General features: G+C 42.4%; 1 protein-coding gene across 2 annotated transcripts in view; it reads left to right on the top strand.

The window, feature by feature from the left end:
• The window catches only part of PARP1 (poly(ADP-ribose) polymerase 1), a 56,078-nt gene that overhangs the window by 8,131 nt on the left and 31,115 nt on the right, over positions 1–16,832 (top strand). Inside the window, exons 1-4 of one of the 2 annotated variants that reach the window (XM_043511668.1) lie at positions 306–1,983; positions 2,054–3,889; positions 5,649–5,767; positions 7,079–7,293. In XM_043511668.1, the coding sequence (XP_043367603.1) occupies positions 3,733–3,889; positions 5,649–5,767; positions 7,079–7,293 (491 nt within the window). In that variant the 5' untranslated portion in view covers positions 306–1,983; positions 2,054–3,732. Of the gene's footprint in view, positions 1–305; positions 1,984–2,053; positions 3,890–5,648; positions 5,768–7,078; positions 7,294–16,832 lie in introns of those variants that run through there. The other variant, XM_038394578.2, reaches the window with a different exon arrangement.

Genomic DNA, 16,832 nt, shown 5'->3' on the forward strand with positions numbered 1-16,832 from the left:
AGCCTGGCTATTGCTAGTGTGATTGCATTCTGATCCAATGGAAGTAGCACAATAAGGAGTTCTCTTCTCATTAGAAAGAAGAAAAGGAGAACTTGTGGCACCTTAGAGACTAACAAATTTATTTGAGCATAAGCTTTCGTGAGCTACAGCTCACTTCATCGGATGCATTTGAAGTGAGCTGTAGCTCACGAAAGTTTATGCTCAAATAAATGTGTTAGTCTCTAAGATGCCACAAGTACTCCTTTTCTTTTTGCGAATACAGACTAACACGGCTGCTACTCTGAAATCTTCTCATTAGGGCATTGATTGAAAAATCTGCCCTGTACCCTCTAGCCTAAGGACTGAGCCTATTAGCCACTGTGAGAAATACTTGCAGCCTTCTCCCACTTCCCAAGAGGCACTGATACACTTCTAGTCGTTTCCGTTAGATATGCATATCTTGTTTTGTTCCCATAATAGGGATATTTGTATTTATTTAGCTCTGTAAAATACAAAACCTCAATTTATTAAACTTCCTTTGCATTTTTTCTTCCTTCCTTTCCCTTTCACTCCTCTTCTTTCACTCCTACCACAATATAGCTTGGTATCTTTTCCACCAGCTCTTTTGATGTCTGCTCTGTTTCCTCTCTTGCCCCCACTTTATACCATTCCTTTCTCATTTTCTGCCGTTGTTTGATATACTCCCACCTTCCTCCATGTTGGTTTTTCAATCTTTCCCTCTTCCCCATGCTGTTGTTCTCCCCATCATGCTCTCAGCTTACCACCATATGCATGTAACTTATTCACCAGCTCCTTATTCTGCTCCACCTCTCCCCACAGCAAAAGGTTCCTGCTTCCCCTTCAGCAAAACAACTATCAGAGCCCTGCTCCTCAGCAGCTCTTCCAGGGTCCCATCTCCTTCATAGCTCTCCAGCCTGGACATCTTCTGGTTCCTGCACTTGTAGGGTTCCTGCTCCTGAGCAGCCCTACATATTCCTTCCTAGCTCTTCCATCAGCCTGGGAGAGAGGGAGGCAGGCAGTCATTTACGCTGCTCTGTATCAATGCAGCCTAGTCATGTTCCCCATCTAGAACTTGCACCCTGGACCAAGTGAGCTTTTTATCCTGTGCATTAGAACGGTGCTACAGTAGGAACTTTTGTGGTTCCTTCAAGAAGGGCTGCATTGAGATGGGGTGTGTAATGAGCCCTAAGATTTCATTTCCCTTCATCTTCAGAATGGAAACTACATATTATCCCGTGTTTAATCAGAGCACACCTGTGATTAGCTCACACTTGTGACATCTCCAGATGCTATGCAAATCCTCAGTGTATCGGGTGAGATGTGCCCGTTACTTAGCTTTCCCTTCCTGCTGAAGGGAACATTCTGAGTGAGAAATGGAAGGAATTTAGGGAGGAGAACCAAGTCAATATCAGCATCAGCACTTCTCCCATTGCAAGAAGTTCCCTACCATCGTAAACAACCATAACAGGACAGAATCTTAATTGCACATCCCATCCACAAATAGCAGCTCCAGAGCATTACACCTCATATCAACATGATACAGGTTGGTTCACAGGCCTAGAAAACATGATCTATGAGGGAAGATTGAAAAAATTGGTTTTATTTAGACTGGAGAAGAGAAGACTGAGAGGGACATAACAGTTTTTAAGTACATAAAAGGTTGTTACAAGGAGGAGGGAGGTAAACTGTTCTTGTTAACCTCTGAAGCTAGGACAAGAAGTAATGGACTTAAATAGCAGCAAGAGTGGTTTCGGCTGGACATTAGGGAAAAACTTCCTAATTGTCATGGTGGTTAAGCATTGGAGTAAATTGCCTCGGGAGGTTGTGCAATCTCTGTCACTGGAGATTTTAAAGAGCAGGTTAGACAGACACCTGTCAGGGATGGTCTAGATAATATTTAGTCCTGCCATGAGTGCAGGGGACTGGACTAGATGTCCTCTTGAGGTCCCTTCCAGTCCTACGATTGTGTGATTCCTAACTCATGTAGAAAGAAAAGGAGTACTTGTGGCACCTTAGAGACTAACAAATTTATTAGAGCATAAGCTTTCGTGAGCTAGAGAAGCACTCATTGACTCCTACAGTGGTTCCTTAGACTTAGAGGACTTTCTGTTTAAGCACTGACCTGGCCTGACCCTGCTTGGCAGTCGAATAGTTTGTCTGGCTGAAAGTAAGAGACATGCACACCAGCTCATTAAGAAAAAATCCACAGTGATTATAATATGACTGCTATGGATGATATAAAAATAGTGACATCAAGAAGAGAGCTCTGTGTCCCCTGTAGAGATGGGAGGGGAATTCACTACTTTTAATGCCAGGAGGGAGTTTTGTAGAACAAGTGGAAAGAGGGAACAGAGTCTGTTTGATGTTGAAGGCAGGGACAACTGGAATCAGGAGTCCTAGGTTCTATTCCTGACTCTACCACTAATTCACCGTGTAGCTTTAAGTTCGGTGCCTCCGTGCCCCATGCGGAAAACAGTGGGCTCCATTTTACTGTACCGGTGCTGCGTCTGTAAAAGGGTAATGAAACACTTTTGCCCTCCCCCCCAACCCCTCACATACATACAGCATGAAAAGCCCTAAGGACAGTAAATGCAAAGCATTACTGAGCAGATATTGATGTCTGATGGTTTTAATTGAAAATTAAAGCTAATGTTTGCAGACGGATGAGACACTGTGCTTCTCAGATGTAACCTCTCAGGTTAGGGATTACCTCCCAAAGATCACACGTCCATTTTGCATATTAAAAATCAATGTTACCTAAAAGTGAGAGATCACAGTCTCCTCTTTCCAAGGCTGCAAATGTTGCCAAAGCATTCTCTTCAGTACTTAGCAGGGGGCCCTCCGGTACTTAACAGTGCTGCTCTGTCAGAGTGTGTGGGATAAAACCAAAGGGCTCTGAGATGGAGCCATCTTCTTCAAATGCAAAATAATTCTGGAAGTGAAGGTGTGATATAAGGGAGCTGGGTTGAAACCTCAAGGCACCCTTGGAAAAAGGAAAAGCTTCACACCAATCAGTGACCATCTGAAGTATATTTCTTATCCGAATACATACAAAGTACTCCCCATTCACCTACCCCTGCACTCCTAACAAGCTTGGAAAAACAGGACCCTCACAGGTCGCTTTATGGACACATATGCACTTAAGGCAAGTTGTAACCTCCCAGCTAAAATTAAGATCTCCCTGTTCATGTAGAGCTTGTTTTCAGATGGCTGTGCTGAATACTCCCCCAGGCGCCGTTTGTCACTCAGAATGTGCAGTCATGATTCTGTCAGTGTTTTGTTTTGAGTAATGTGGGAAAGAGAAGAAAGAAAGTTAAGAACTAATTGTAACATGGGTGAAGTTCTCCCTCTGTAAAGCCCCCTTGTGACCCCGCTCTTAGCAGCAGGTCAGTTGTATTAGTGGTACTGTCATAGGATTCTGAATTCTTGTGCCTTGTCCTAAATCCCTGCATGTGATTAGAAAGAAAGTGTCTAGGGAAATATACAGAAGTGACTTTTTTCCTTTTGAGAAAAGTAGAACTTGTGGCACCTTAGAGATCAACAAATTTATTTGAGCATAAGCTTTCTTGAGCTCATGCTCAAATAAATTTGTTCATCTCTAAGGTGCCACAAGTACTCCTTTTCTTTTTGCGGATACAGACTGACACAGCTGCTACTCTGAAACCATTTTTCCTTTTGGTTATATCTGAATTTCCTCACCTTATCCTAATGTTGCTTTCTTCCTAGTCACCCATGTTTGATGGTAAAGTCCCCCATTGGCATCATTATACTTGTTTCTGGAAGCGGGCCCGACTCGTGTCCCATGCAGATGTTGATGGCTTCCCTGAGCTCCGATGGGAAGATCAGGAGAAAATCAAAAAAGCAATTGAAACTGGGGGAGCCACAGCAGGTAAGTGAAGCAAAAGTGATATTTACAGAGATTCAAGAGATTTAGAACCATCCTGTCTATACTTGAGGGGATGTGATTATGGGTACTGGGTTTTTTGCTCACTGGATGTGATGTCCCTTCAGATGGCGAAGTCAGAACAGTCACTGGAATTTTCCTGATTCTCGGTAATGACTAGGAGATTGACTGAACCCTGTGAGATAGTTAGTTAGAAAGTGACTGAACAGTGGAAAAAGCAAGGACGTTGCATCACTAAATACACTTTTATTCACTTACTTGACTAGTGTAAAAAGAAAAGGAGTACTTGTGGCACCTTAGAGACTAACAAATTTATTAGAGCATAAGCTTTCGTGAGCTACAGCTCACTTCATCGGGTGAGCTGTAGCTCACGAAAGCTTATGCTCTAATAAATTTGTTAGTCTCTAAGGTGCCACAAGTACTCCTTTTTCTTTTTGCGAATACAGACTAACACGGCTGCTACTCTGAAACTTGACTAGTGTAGTTTAGCTTCAATTAGCTGATACTAGTAAATGATCTGTAATGCACTGTGGAAAAGTAGTGATGATTTCACAGTAGATCTCAGGTTACTAAGACATCATACCTACCAATATATCAGATCCAGAAAACATTAATAAAGATTGTATAAGTGCTGTATTAAGAGTTCAGTGCAATTAACTAAATGGTCAGGGAAATGACCAGATCCAGATTGGAAGTGGTTGGGTGGGTATAGGGTGCCTAGATGCTACAGTAATACGAATAATTAATAAGAGAGCAGACTCAAGCCATCAGTGTCCATACAACACAGGAATTGTGGGAGGTTTGTAGATTGATGTCAGCCTGCCTCTGGCATATAACATATCAAAGAAAATGCATCCTGTATATGGAAAGGGGAGTTCTGTTTGAAGTGTGGCTATTTGGTTGACTCCAGTTCTGGTCAGGTCTTCAATAGCAATATTTATTTAATTGTATACTACTTCTAGAACAGACAGACAATGAAGCAATAAATTCTCACTACTGTGGCTCTTTTGGGTATTGATCACTAATGTGGCTCCCAAACCACTGAGGGGCTGAGTATAACTGTTCTAAAATATACAGTTACATAAGCAGACTTCCACAGTTCCTCCTTGCACACATACAGAACACTTGACTTTTTCCAAGTGCTTTTTAAATGTTAACTGGTTAATCCTCACAGTATGCATGTGAGCTATAGTTAAGCTATATCCCCTCTTGACATATGGGGATACTGAAGCACAGAGATGATGATTTACCTCAGAGCAGCATATCAGCTCAGTGACAGAGCTGGAATCGAGTTTGAGTCCTCACTTTACACCTCTGACAGATCAGGCTTGTGTTCTTCAGAGTAGAAAGTTCATCTCTCATAGGGGTTGTTTTGTAAATGTGAAGTTGCAGGAACTAGTGTTGTTGCAGCATTATATGCTTTTTGACAAGTGCAGGTGGGAGATTGAGATTGTCTTCCCTAGTAGTGAAGACTGATGTATAGGTGAGTAACCTTAGAAGTTGATTATGAGTCTGCAGAGTTCCTAACACTTCCTGTAGGGTTCTGAATCGCAGAGAGGGCATTGTGGGTTTTGTCACTGTACTTATTTCTCCAAGTGTACTAGGCTATGGTTGATTTGGCTTTGTTTCACGGCTAGTCTCTCACTATGTTTGTGCGGGATGATAAACAGTTGGGGAGACTTTTTAAAGAAATAAAAATGAACAACTTTAGAAGTTTAATAGTATTTTTGCTTCTGTTCTCCAGGTAAAGGCACTGACCAGGACGGAGGTGGCAAGGCTGAGAAGAGTTTAAATGACTTCGCTGCAGAATATGCCAAGTCTAACAGAAGTACCTGCAAAGGTTGTGAACAGAAAATAGAAAAGGTAGAGACATATAGCTATTGGGTTTTTCCCCTTCCAGTCCAGGGCAACACAATTAATTCCATGAGTTCTGAACGATTGTTCTTTCTGTTGTTCTCCTTTTATATTATGGGTTTAAAAGATGCAGTACTTTCTCAGAAGAAATGCTCTGTTCTGAACAATTTGTCAACCCAAAGCTCTTCCACCGCAGTAGGGTCTCAAATCTGATCTCCTCAGAGCCTGGAATTTAGACCTGCTGACTTTTCCTTCTGTAAAGGAAAGAAAATATTTAATCAGTCCAGGCATTGGAGCTGATTGGCAGATTACTGCTTATGTTTCTGCAGAGGAAAAGCCTGGAGAGAAGTTTTGGCTTCCTATTGTGGTACTGTAAATGTGTTTTTGTTCAGGAAGGCCAGGGGGTACTGCAGTTCTCCACTGACCCATCCCATCACTGTTTTATAGGGTATGTCCTGCTCCTCCATATATAGGTATTTAAGAAATGCTAGCAAAATAAGGTTCTGAACCTGCAAGCACTATTTAATGTGAATAATCCCACCGATTACTCATATATGTAAATTTTCATGTGTGTTTTCAGGATTGGAGACCAAATTTGCTTTTGAAATGAGGATTTCTGAGTGATTGTTTTGAATAGTATAGGCTGAACTGTAATTCAGAATACGATCTGGTCAGAAATCAGGTTGACTTCATTAGTGCTCGCACATTAATTTCTGAAGAACCAAAGTTTTTTATAATTTAAAATTCCTTGCGTGGAGCCTGATCCTGCAGGGTTTGCTTGCTTGACCTCTATAGGGCTACTTGCATGAGTAAACGTTGTTGGATTGGATCCAAAATGTGATTAGCTATTGTTGAGTTATTACTGAGCAAAAATGACTTGACTGAATTTTATTCTTTGCTCAGACTGGTTATGGGATTTCCCACAATTTTTTTAAAGAAATAGTAAGTATGGCCTGAGACTAAAAGTGAAAGTTTAACTCCAAAAAGGAATTTTCAGAGCATGGGAAACCAGGGGGATTAGAATGAAAGTACTGGTGTAAATTTCAGTATGCAAGTGCTAGCAGGTGATTGGTGGAACAGTTTCTACTAGTCTACTATTTAAGAAGCAAAAAGAAAAGGAGTACTTGTGGCACCTTAGAGATAAGTACTCCTTTTCTTTTTGCGAATACAGACTAACACGGCTGCTACTCTGAAACCTGTCATTATTTAAGAAGCATTACTTTTATAAAATCACCAACCTATTTCTCTGAATTAACATTCAGGTCCTTCCCAGAGTGGCATCACAGCCAAGCTTGTACTGTTGGTTTTTCTCCACTTCAGGGGCAGATCAGAATTTCCAAGAAGATGGTGCATCCCGAAAAGCCCCAGCTGGGAATGATAGATAATTGGTACCATCCAAACTGCTTTGTGAGCCACCGAGCAGAACTGGGCTTTCTCCCTGCATTTGGAGCCAGTCAGCTCCAGGGCTTTGGGATGTTGAAAGCAGAAGATAAAGAGGATCTGAAAAAGCAGCTGCCTGCCATGAAGAGTGAAGGGTATGTGGAGGATGTAAGAAAACCTGCTGGCTAGAAGATCCATGAAGACACACTGCATGTCTTCACAAATTCCATGTTTTATATAGATAAGACTTTTTAATCTGTCTTAACTATTTATTGTTTGTATAGCAGTAGTGCCTAGAGGCCATAATCGGGGATTTAGAGCTTTGTTGTGCTAGGCACTGTGCACAAGACCCCCCTTTTCCCTTAGGAGCTTGCAATCTAAGTCTCTCTCTTGGAAATACAGAGAGTGCAACCAAGCAACCGTGTCTTTCAAAACTGATCTAATATTTTGTGCCGTAAACTAGCAGTCATGAGAATGAGCAATAGGGAATGGATCACTTGATGATTACCTGTTCTGTTCAATCCCTCTGGGGCACCTGGTATGGCCACTGTCGGAAGACAGGATACTGGGCTAGATGGACCTTTGGTCTGACCCAGTATGGCCGTTCTTATGTTCTCATGAGTTCAGTTGTAAAGACTCTGTGCTGCACTGTCTGGTGGTGGTGGTGATAATATTGTTCTCTTTATTTCTGATCTGTTGATTGAGAAGTGATTCCTTAGACTTTCGTTCCTCCTGTGCCACTGATTCATTGGGCTGTCCAGTTCCTCCTTGATTAGTTACTCATTAGTTGTGGTACTTTTCAGGTGATGCCAGCGCATTCGGTATCTTCTTCACTATCATATGCCTGTTCTTCCTTGGCCTTCCTCCCTTAGGCACCCGCTTCAGTGCTTGCTTAGCATGTTTTCCATCTTCCATAGGGTGTATGTGTCCCAACCACCTGAGCTTGCTTTGATATTTTCTAATGTGCCCTGCTCTATCAGCTCCCTTGCTCTCGCATTTGTTGTTTTGTTTTTCCATGAAATGTGTAGCATCTTCCTCAGGTCTGCCTGAGACCTCCAGTCTCTTCTTAATAGCCACTGTCATTGGCCAAGCCTCTGTGCCATACAGTAGCATGCTCGGTACAGTCACATGGTACGATCTGACTGTTAGTTTGGTGTGGAGACCTCTGTTTGACCAGATGTTGTATCACTTTTCAGAAGTGGTGTTTGCTTTTCCTAATCTTGTATGAATATCCTTATCGCACCCACCTTCAAATGTATTCACACTTCCCAGGTAATGGAACTCTTCTACCTGTTGGACTTGTTTTCCATCCATGTAGGCCTTTGCATCTGCTGCCCACTTTTCTACCTTCATAATCTGGTTTTCTCTGTATTTACTTTCAATTCAATTGTTGCTGCTTCCGGTTCTACCTCTGGTATAAGGCAGTCATTCCGTTCCACATCCTATTTATTAAAGCATTGTTACTGGGAAAGCGACGGTCGTGTAACTCATCTCTGCTAACCCGTTTTACACCACCTGCAATGTCTTTTGTTACCTTCATCATCACCCAACCTATGGCAAATGCAAACAGGATTGGTGATAATGCGTACCCTTGCCTAACTCCAGTCACAATTTCGAACCACTCCCCTGGTCTGTATCTGATCTTACTGTGCATCTACTTTGTCATATAAACTCCTTATTATGTTGATCAGTTTGTCTGGTATCCCATAGTTTCTAGCAATATTCCATGGGGTCTCTCTGTGGGTATTATCAAAAGCTTTCTTGAAGTCGATAAAGTTAAGATGGATTTTTGCCAAGCAGTAACTTTTTCAATGAACTGTTGAAGAGTGAATATCTGTTCACAGCATGATCTACCTGGATGGAACCCACTCTGTACTCCTGGTAATATTTTATCCGCTACCTTCTAAATTCTATTCAGCATAACAGTAGCCAATACTTGGCACTGTTATCAATCCCAGGCAATACCTTGCCAGTTCGTGCACTGAGTTAGATCACCTTTTTTGGCAATGTCATGCTGATACCATCTTTCCAGTCTTGCAGAACTTGTTCTTTCACTCATATTTCGTTAGAGTTTTGTTAGCAGCTCAGTCAGAATTTCACCTCCCACCTGTAATTCCTCTGCTTGACTTCTGTCAACCCCGGGAGCTTTCCAATGTTTGAGGCCTTAGATGGTTGCTTTAATTTCATCAGGTGTGTTTGGTCTCTCTTCTATTTTTAACTTAGCATTGGCATTTCTCTTGACCCTGTGCATGATCGTTGGCCCTGGAGAGTTTAATATGAAATGAAAATGTTCCTTTTGTCATCTGGCTTGTTCTTCGTGTGTTTTCAACATCTGTCCATGAGAATTTCTGCGATGGTTGGATTCTTCGAGAGGTCTTTCGTTATTCTATAGAGCTGCTTGAAATCTCCTCTCTGTGCTGCATCTTCTGCTTCTGCAGCCTTCTCCTGAACCCAGGCATTTCTGTCTTGCCTGCATTTTGTCTTTGTTGTCCTTTTCTTTGTTTCTTGCATATGCCTCTAAGAGTTCTGCCTGTGTCTTGCACTGTTCCTTCTTTGCCCTCAGAGCTTTCTGGTTCTCTGTCGTTGGCCATGTTCCAGATGTAAACCATACATCTTTCTTCCTTCCTCTCCAGTGGTCCACTACTTCCTCTGCTGTCTCGACTACCATCTTCTTCCACTTGGACCATCTGTCTTCCAGACTTTCATCAGCCTGGTCCTCTAAAACACTGGAATGGCTGCTAAATTGAGTCTGGAGTCTGATCTGCGTTTTTGTCCTTGAATGTCTCTGTTGCTATAACACTCTCTTTATCCATCTTCCTGCTCTTTTTAAATTTGTTGTAATTTGGCCACTAAAAGATAATGATCTGAGCCAACATCTGCTCTTCTAACATCTCTCAAAGAAGGTGTCCATATCTTAGATATACACACGGTCTATCTGGTTGACTTTCGCATTGTCTGGTGATCTTCATGTAAGTTTATGAATCCTCTTGTGCTGGAAATGATTGCCTCCTGTTTTAGGGTGTTTGTTGCAGAGAGATTCAAGAGCTTGTTTGCCATTATTAGTTCAGATGCCTTCTGCTACTGTGGCTGTGACTTTTTCCCAGACAGTAGCGTTGTTGCCAAATTATGCATCAAAGTTGCCTGTCATCAACTTGGAAGTGCCTAACTATGACATCAAGACTTACATTCTGTGAGCAGGTGCAGCATCCTTTTCACTGTCGCCTGCTGCATTTTGTGGGTGCGTGTTCTTGGATTATTGTACATTTGACATGTCATGTTTGCAGCCTGGCTGTTGTTGTTCTGTCATTCACTGGCTTCCACGCCAACAGAGTCTTCGCTGTGATTTTATCCAGCACAATTCCTACACCTCTTTCATGCGTTGCTCCTCCTGAGTATAAGATTATAGCACTATCAGACACAATCTTGCTACTCCCTGCTCATCTCGTCTCACTGACACCAAGTATGTTCAGGTGGTATTTTTTCATTCTTATTTCTTGTGTAACTTGTGCCAGCTTTCCCACGTAAGGGTACGTTCATTCCACATGCCTACTCTTGTTGCAGATTTGGTCGTCAGGATTTGAGATCTCAAGATCTCCGCTTCCTTCCAGCTTTCCTTGAGATCTTTCATACTTGTGTCGTGGGCTCCATCTGCACTGACTGCCCTCAAGTTTTGGTTTCACTGAACTGTTTCTGTTGTGGATAGGTTTTTACCTGACTGTGTCACAAACTCGACTGCAGAACCCCCTTCTCTTTTATCAGGCTTGGAGTCATCGCTGTTGCCAACAAAGGCAGAGTAGGAATTGATTGTCGGTCTTTTTTTCCCCTTCACCACTGATCTGTGTGACAGAAATTGAATCTAATTAAATTGTAACTTATCTTGGGTAGCCTGGAGTGAGTAGACGCATCTTCTTTTTTTACTTACTAATCAGTGGTAAGAATGAAGCATTATTATTCAGCATTCCAGTAGAATACATATACAAGATACCTTTTGAAAACTGATATCTAAAGGCCGAGCACCTGCCATTCCGAACTGCAGCATTTGTGAAGAATGGAGGAGGGGAAATAACCTTATCTTACAGGTAAGTGGTGGGCAACCTGCGGCCCATGGGTTGCACGTGGCCTGTAGGTTGCCGACCACTGCTACAGGTAGTTCATAGGGATGGCTTGGCAGCACTAGGCAATCTTATCTCTTTTTGTTACTGAAGATTTTGGATAATTACAGTTGTTAGGAATATGCTGTATGACAGGGGTTCTCAAACTGGGGGCTGGGACCCCTCAGGGGGTCGTGAGGCTATTGCATGGGAGGTTGTGAGCTGTCAGCCTTCACCACAAACCACGCTTTGCCTCCAGCATGTATAATGGTATTAAATGTATTTAAAGGTGTTTTTAATTTTTAAGGGGGGTTGCACTCAGAAGCTTGCTGTGTGAAAGGGGTCACCAGTACAAAAGTTTGAGAACCACTGGTCTATGCTACACATTATATAAGTCCCTCTCAAACCAGTCTGCTCACCTTCCTAACCAATGCTTTCCCAGATGCAGTGCATTTGCAGAATATCTGAGTTACAGCTGTTACAGTCCATCGATTGTAATGAACACAGTTATTGCTGGATAGTGCCAGGGAATTGGCCATCTTTACCCTTATCAGCTTTTACCATTCTCAGGTGCAGAGAGCTGAAAGTCTATTATTGCATGCAGAGTAACACGTAAATCGAGCTGGATCAGTATATGACTGGTTTGCTTAGTTCCTTTGGCAGAGCATAAAAAGTTTCACTATGTAAATATTTCCTCTTGTCTGCTTTGGCTCTCCTTTCCAGGGGATTTTGGTGATTCTACTTGAACTGTGAAGCATTACAAGCAGAGGCCATGGATTTGTTCGCCAGATTGCTGTATAAATAAAACATTAACCTAGAATCACAATGCCTGGTGATATAGGGTGCAGCAAACTGAGGTTGCATACCAAGGTTTCTGGCCCTGTTGTCTTTGTTCATGTAGAGGTTGGAAAGCAGCAAACGCTGTGGGCATGAAGGTGCCACATCCAGCTAGTGTGCCAGCTAGTCTTTCAACTCCAGTACCTTTTCTCCTGCTGTTTTATGCTAGGTGGTCAAGCCACGAGTGCTAAGGATCAGCCAAGAAAGTAGCTGTGCATGTAGAAAAGGAGTTTAGCAAGCATTGGGAATAATGTAGAATTATTATAATGTAGAAGGTTGAGGGGAGATATGATTGCTCTCTATAAATATATCAGAGGGATAAATACAGGAGGGGAGAGGAATTATTTAAGCTCAGCACCAATGTGGACACAAAAACAAATGGGTATAAACTGGCCACCAGGAAGTTTAGACTTGAAATTAGACGAAGGTTTCTAACCATCAGAGGAGTGAAGTTTTGGAATAGCCTTCCAAGGAAGCAGTGGGGGCAAAAGATCTATCTGGTTTTAAGATTCTACTCGATAAGTTTATGGAGGAGATGGTATGGTGGGATAATGTGATTTTGGTAAGTAATTGATCTTTAAATATTCAGGGTAAATAGGACTAATCCCCTGAGATGGGATATTAGAGGGATGGGATCTGAGTTACCCGGAAAGAATTTTCTGTAGTATCTGGCTGATGAATCTTGCCCATATGCTCAGGGTTTAGCTGATCGCCATATTTGGGGTCGGGAAGGAATTTTCCTCCAGGGCAGATTGGAGAGGCCCTGGAGATTTTTCGCCTTCCTCTGTAGCATGGGGCGTGGTTGACTTGAGGGAGGCTTCTCTGCTCCTTGAAGTCTTTAAACCACGATTTGAGGACTTCAATAGCTCAGACATAGGTGAGGTTTTTCGTAGGAGTAGGTGGGTGAGATTCTGTGGCCTGCGCTGTGCAGGAGGTCGGACTAGATGATCAGAATGGTCCCTTCTGACCTTAGTATCTATGAATCTATGAAATTCTCTTGAAGCCCAAAACTGGCTTGATTGATTGGAGAAGCTAATGTCCCAGAAGACTTGCCTCATACATTAGCTCATGCAGGAGAAATGAACTGAACGTCTTTTTGTCTCTGATGCACCTTTTATTAAACCAGATGAGATTTTAACAATGAGCTTCAAAGATGCCTTTTGGCTTCCCTTTTCAGAGCTCTGTTTGGACTCAAATGTTGTCTGTGACTGGAATACTGCATGCATCCTTCGTGCTTCCATCACACCCTCCATTGAGGAGCTCAAGGATCATTGCACACATTCTGGAACTAAGTCTTGCAGCAGTTCTTGTAAGGGAGACGATTATAGATTGTGGGGTGGGGGACTGAGGCACAGAGAGTTTATAGCAAGAGCTGACTGGGAATCTTCCATCAAAATAAAATGTGTATCAAAAATGGGAGGAAAACTTTATGCAACTGTTCCCTGTCTTTCTGGTCTGTCACAGTTGAGACTTGCCCAGGGTCACACAATGATTCAGTGGCAGTGTTGGAGCTGGAACCCAGATCTCCTGAGTCCTAGCCCAGTACAATCTAGGCACAACACCCAATTTTCCTGTATGTGCTCTGGGTTTTCATTTCTAGTCTTAGGGGTGTAAAGTAGGTAGGTGGATTTGCTGGACACTTTGCCTGACAATACCATATTCCAACAGCACAATAAAAAGGTCATGGCTATGTGCTGAAAGGTTCACCTTGTAGGGAGCACTGATGCATGGTGCTGAGGGCTACATTGGCAACTTGCCAAAAGTCTATGGGCTGCACCTCATTTGAATATCAACTAGCATATGTTCTAAAAATAAAGAGTAAATGTCCATAGCCCTAGAATTCTCTTGTACGTTTATCTTTGTAGAGTAGAAATTGCTGTTTGTTTGAGGCAGCTTTTACTGGGGAAAGAGAGGCTGCCCTCTCGATATCACTATCATACAGGTTCCAACCCTGCTGATGAACCATGTGGATGTAAATATGATGCCTCATGATGAAAATATTTTTTCCCTAGTTTGCTTTTTCAAAAAGCAAGGAAATTACATACAAAAAATAATACACATTAAAAGATTATTAAGGTTGTGAAGTCAAGTACTCAGAAGTTAGGAAATACCAGTTTAACTGCAGTGTTATATTAACCTGCAGGGGAATACCATTCACGCAAGGAACAAGAACAACCAGTTGATGCTTTGAAGAGGGGAGACTGAGGTGATGGTCTTTGCATTTCTCCCTTTTCAGATTGGCTGCTGGTTTTGCCCCAGAATCTCCACTGCTATTAGTATTTTTCATATGTTCTTCTCTCTGCAAGGAAGATGTGAGCTTGGATGCCTGATGTGGTGATCAGAAGACTCTGCATACACTACTCCAGTCCTCAGCCCTCTTCCCCCATCAGCTTTCTAAAAGTTTAAATAAACCCCATAGCTTACATCTGGTAGGAAGGTGAGGAGAAAGTGGGACATTTCTGGTGGTAGCCTATGTCGGTTGGTCATAGGCCCCAGTTTTTTTAAGCAAGCCTTTTGCTATCTGCTGCTCAGATGTTAACTTACGACATACATTACTACTTCTACCAGGAGAGAGTAATCCAGTGCTGCATATGGAGAGGAGAACCATCCAAAGACTTCATTAGCTGATGGAATGTATGGGCACAGTGCCTTTCAGTGGTGTATTAGGCTTCTGGCTATTCATGTGCTGACTATGTTTGCGGGGGAAAGTCTGATTACTACATAAGAGTGTTGCTTAACTTTCCCCTTGCCAAAAAAGAGGCATTTTAGGTACTAGCATGCTGATTCAACAAAGAACTTGAGCATGTCCCTTAAAGTTCAACATATACTTCTTCCCTAGTCAGTGAATGTAATGAACTGAAGCACAAAGTGCTTTGCTGAACTGGGCCTAAGTCAATAACCTTTTGCACAGGGTAGGTTTGGTGCTGGTGACAATTTTACAGAACTTCCAAAAGACTTTAATCATTGCAGCTAGTATATAAAACCTACTGCCAAGTAGGAGGTTACCAGAGAGGTTCCTGGTATGGCTCACTTGGTGAAGGGGCTGGATGGACTCATTCACTCTGCAAAAAAAAACGAGGAGTACTTGTGGCACCTTAGAGACTAACACGTTTATTTGGGCATAAGCTTTCGTGGGCTAAAATCCACTTCATTGGATGCATGCAGTGGAAAATACCACAGGAAGATGTGTATATACACAGAGAACATGACAAAATGGGTGTTGCCATACCAACTGTAATGAGACTAATCAATTAAGTTGGGCTGTTATAAGCAGGAGAAAAAAAACTGTTGTAGTGATAATCAGGATGCCCCATTTCAAACAGTTGACAAGAAGGTGTGAGTAACAGTAGGGGGAAAAAGAAAAGGAGTACTTGTGGCACCTTAGAGACTAACAAATTTATTGGAGCGTAAGCTTTTGTGAGCTACAGCTCACTTCATCGGATGCGTGCATCTGATGAAGTGAGCTGTAGCTCACGAAAGCTTATGCTCAAATAAATGTATTAGTCTCTTCGGTGCCACAAGTACTCCTTTTCTTTTTGCGAATACAGACTAACACGGCTGCTACTCTGAAACCTGTCATTAAGTAGGGGGGAAAATTAGCATGGGGAAATAGTTTTTACTTTGTGTAATGACCCATCCGCTCCCAGTCTTTATTCAACCCTAATTTTAATGGTGTCCAGTTCGCAGATTAATTCCAATTCTACAGTTTCTCGTTGGAGTCTGTTTTTGAATTTTTTTTGTTGGAGAATTGCGACTTTTAGGTCTGAAATTGAATGACCAGGGAGCTTGAAGAGTTCTCCGGCTGGTTTTTGAATGTTATAATTCTTGACATCTGATTTGTGTCTGTTTATTCTTTTGTGTAGAGAGTGTCTGGTTTGGCCAGTGTACATGGCAGAGGGGCATTGCTGGCACAAGATGGCATATATCACATTGGTAGATGTGCTGGTGAATGAGTCTCTGATAGTGTGGCTGATGTGATTAGGTGCTATGATGGTGTCCCTTGAATAGATATGTGGACAGAGTTGGCAACAGGCTTTGTTGCAAGGATAGGTTCCTGGGTTTGTGTTTTTGTTGTGTGGTTGCTGATGAGTATTTGCTTCAGGTTGGGGGGCTGTCTGTAAGCAAGGACTGGCCTGTCTCCCAAGATCTGTGAGAGTGAGGGATAGTCTTTCAGGATAGGTTGTAGATCCTTGATGATGCGCTGGAGAGGTTTTAGTTGAAGTTGATGGTTACCCCCTGAAACCTGTCATTCACTCTGGTGGCAGTTGAAGGCCAGGCTCTCTTAGCTTGTGCTTTTCTTGATGTTCAGCTGCCCAAGTGAGTGAGTTGCAGGGGTGTTGGAAGAAACATGTGGCTTCTTTTGTGAAAAAAGTGATCTCCAGAATGTGGTGCAGCTTTTCTGCCTCATTCTGGGCCTCCCAGCTGGAGGTGATGGTTAGTGTGCAGGCATTTGACTGTGTAGCCATCTTATGAGGTTGTCAAACCCTAGTCAAACTAATGACCTCACTTATCTGAACATGCAACTCAGTTGGAGAGAGATTGAGAGGAAGTGAATGCTTTCACATGCTAATTTGGTAGATGGTGTTGAGGGCTCTGGGGATTAGCCATTTCCCCCACAGTGTGATTCCTAATTAGTAACAGATGCTTTTTAAAGGGCAGCTGCTGAGTCATAATAAGTGAAACCAAAGTTTGGCTAAACTCTAGACCCTTGACAGGTTTTATAAAGTCTAAATGCAATGGAAATATTTCTACAAATCTTTGAATTT

The sequence above is a fragment of the Dermochelys coriacea genome, chromosome 3 (assembly GCF_009764565.3).
Source record: "Dermochelys coriacea isolate rDerCor1 chromosome 3, rDerCor1.pri.v4, whole genome shotgun sequence".
Lineage (NCBI taxonomy): Eukaryota > Metazoa > Chordata > Testudines > Dermochelyidae > Dermochelys > Dermochelys coriacea.